Source organism: Vespula vulgaris, chromosome 6 (assembly GCF_905475345.1).
Source record: "Vespula vulgaris chromosome 6, iyVesVulg1.1, whole genome shotgun sequence".
NCBI classification, from domain to species: Eukaryota; Metazoa; Arthropoda; class Insecta; order Hymenoptera; family Vespidae; genus Vespula; species Vespula vulgaris.
The window spans coordinates 4,350,001-4,352,500 of record NC_066591.1 but is presented as its reverse complement, the minus strand read 5'-3'; the positions used below and the strand labels follow the sequence as shown (position 1 = coordinate 4,352,500).

At 33.5% G+C, this 2,500-nt stretch overlaps 1 protein-coding gene across 17 annotated transcripts in view; it reads right to left on the bottom strand.

Moving 5' to 3' along the window:
• The window catches only part of LOC127064401 (ELAV-like protein 1), a 42,237-nt gene that overhangs the window by 10,308 nt on the left and 29,429 nt on the right, over positions 1-2,500 (bottom strand). For 14 of the 17 annotated variants that reach the window (XM_050995417.1, XM_050995416.1, XM_050995414.1 and 11 more), the window contains one exon: positions 237-275. The exons of the other annotated variants lie outside the window; for them this stretch is intronic. In XM_050995417.1, the coding sequence (XP_050851374.1) occupies positions 237-275 (39 nt within the window). The remainder of the gene's footprint in view (positions 1-236; positions 276-2,500) is intronic. 17 annotated transcript variants of the gene reach the window in all.

The following is a 2,500-nucleotide window of genomic DNA, read 5'->3' as shown; positions in this document are numbered from 1 at the left end:
ATAAAAATTAAAATTACAATGATAGCATGTTTTGGTACAAGTATGTGTTATCTGTTTGGCGTATATATATGTGTAAATGTGTGTATGCTTGTGTAATGTGTGGCGATTTCGAAAATCGCAAGAAGCTCGCGCGCATTAATGAGAGAGAGAGAGAAAGAGACGGCTTCATGTCTGTCTTCTTTTTCTTTAATTAGGAAAATGAGGGAAAAGAAAAAAGAGAGTTATGAGTTACGTACCGGGCAAATTGTCTCCGCCGCCGAGCACAAACTGTCGTACTAAACAGAAACGGAAAAAATCATATCTCGTTAAAGTCAACTATGAAAGCACGGTTTCGCTCGCCCCTTATTTTTTCCGGCGCAACACAGGAGGGGGTGTTCTCTTTTCTTCGTTTTTTTTCTTTTTTTTTTTACATTAATTAATATGTACATGTATACATATATGCGTGTGTGTGTATATATATACATACATATATACACGCGTACACATACACATGTATACATATGTATTCAAATTCCGCGCTTGATACGAGAATCGTTACGTTCGTTTTATACACGATAATAAAATTACTTGGCCGCATCGCCATATTGTCGTATTACGTTGTGAATTACGCGGGAGATTCGAACGTAAAATAAAGCATGTCGATGCGCGTTCGAAAAAGAATTATTCCGGATAATCGCATCGGATAGCGACATTTTTATCGAATAACTGTAATATTAGATAATTAAAAAATATAATTTAAGATAAGAAACGAGAAAGATCATGTTATTTTTTATACATAAATATACTGAGACGTATTAACGTAAAATTTATTTCCCATAGAATATTATATTGTCGATCGAACGCATCGATTATTTATTTATATATTTTTTTCTTTATTTATTTAATTATTCGGCATGTTCGTACGAGAAATAAAGAGAGAACGTTACAACGTAAGAGATGAAGGATAAAGCGTAACTGAAGGACGCCGTCGAAATGAAAAATGTTTCAAATAAGGGGAGAGCGATATTCGTGTATTAATTTTACACGCTACTTTTCTTTATGATACTTAAACATATATACGGTAGACATCGCGGGGGTGAGGGGAGGGGCTTCGTCGGCCGAAAACAAACGTACATATAGTAATAGAGAGAGTATAAAATACCAGGAATTTTTTTTTGTACATGCGGTATTAAGAGAGAGACTTGTAAGAAGTGGATGCGAACTCGCAACGAGGAGAGAACGAAAAAAGAAAAAAAGAAAAAAAAAAAGAGAAAAAAATGGATAAAGCGAAAAAAGAACACGTAAGTACATACAAACATTACGCATTGACAAGTATGTAATTGGCAGTGATTATTTTACTTTCCTTCGTTTTTGTGTGCTTCTTTTTTTTTATATCTCCTTCTTTCTTTTGATTATTTCTTTTTTTTAATTTTCTTTTCTTATTTACAATATCTTCGTAGATAATAATTATTTTCTCGTCAGAACAAACAAAAAAAAGTTAATTACACTTAATACTATCCACCGTAATCACCGTTAAAATTCACTCCTCTCGTTTAAATAAACTTTAAAAAATTTGGATAGTAACGAAGGACAAAGGAAAAAAACAGACAACAAAAAGAAAACAAAAGGGAGAAAAAAAGAAAAATAAAAAGATATTTGGTAGACATAAAAGAGTGGGGAGGGGGAGGAGGTGGGGGATTGAGGATTGTCCGAGGAGAAAATAAGCGACGGGTGTGAGATAATAAACGGTGAAGAGGTGGATAGGCCATGAGACTGTGTGTGCAAACAGGGAGGTCAAGATCAGGGTTCATGGCATATATATCAGAGTACGACGAACAAAAATAAAAATAACGAATAACTTTTAAGAAGCTTATCGTACTTCGAAGTTCTTATATCGTCGAAGTATAACTCCGATTATAATTTTCATTATAATTATTGGCATATCATTATCATTAGTGTTATTATCGGTGCTCCTGTTTGAAACGAAGGAATCAGTATAAACAAGAAGTAATAAGAATAATTATAAAAAAAAAAAGAAAGAAAAAAAGAAAAAAGAACAAACAATTTTCAGGAGACACAAAAAGAGAGAGAGAGAGAGAGAGAGAGAGAGAGAAACAGAGAGAAATAATTGGAGAACGGGAAGAAAAATTAAAAAAAAAAAAAAATGAAAGAAAGAAAAAGAAAAAGAAAAAAAAAGAACCAAAAACGAAAAACGAAAAATAGTAAGCAATATGACGACAATTCTTGTTCACTGACCACGATTATCATTCTCAATGATCGTATTTTCGTTCTCACAACGATGAAAGGCGCACCGACCCAGCCCACAGACAACTTCAACCCCATGGCCTACTCACCTACCCTTCTTTCTTTTTTTTTCTTTTTTTTTCTCGTCGCATGTGCTTTCTCTCACCCGTCTTTTAAGATCGAGCTCAAGATAGAGGGTTCGCTAATATATAGTTTAATAGTTTTTTTTCTTTTCTTTTTTGTAATAACCAACACAGTAGGTTGTTTCGATCGTAAG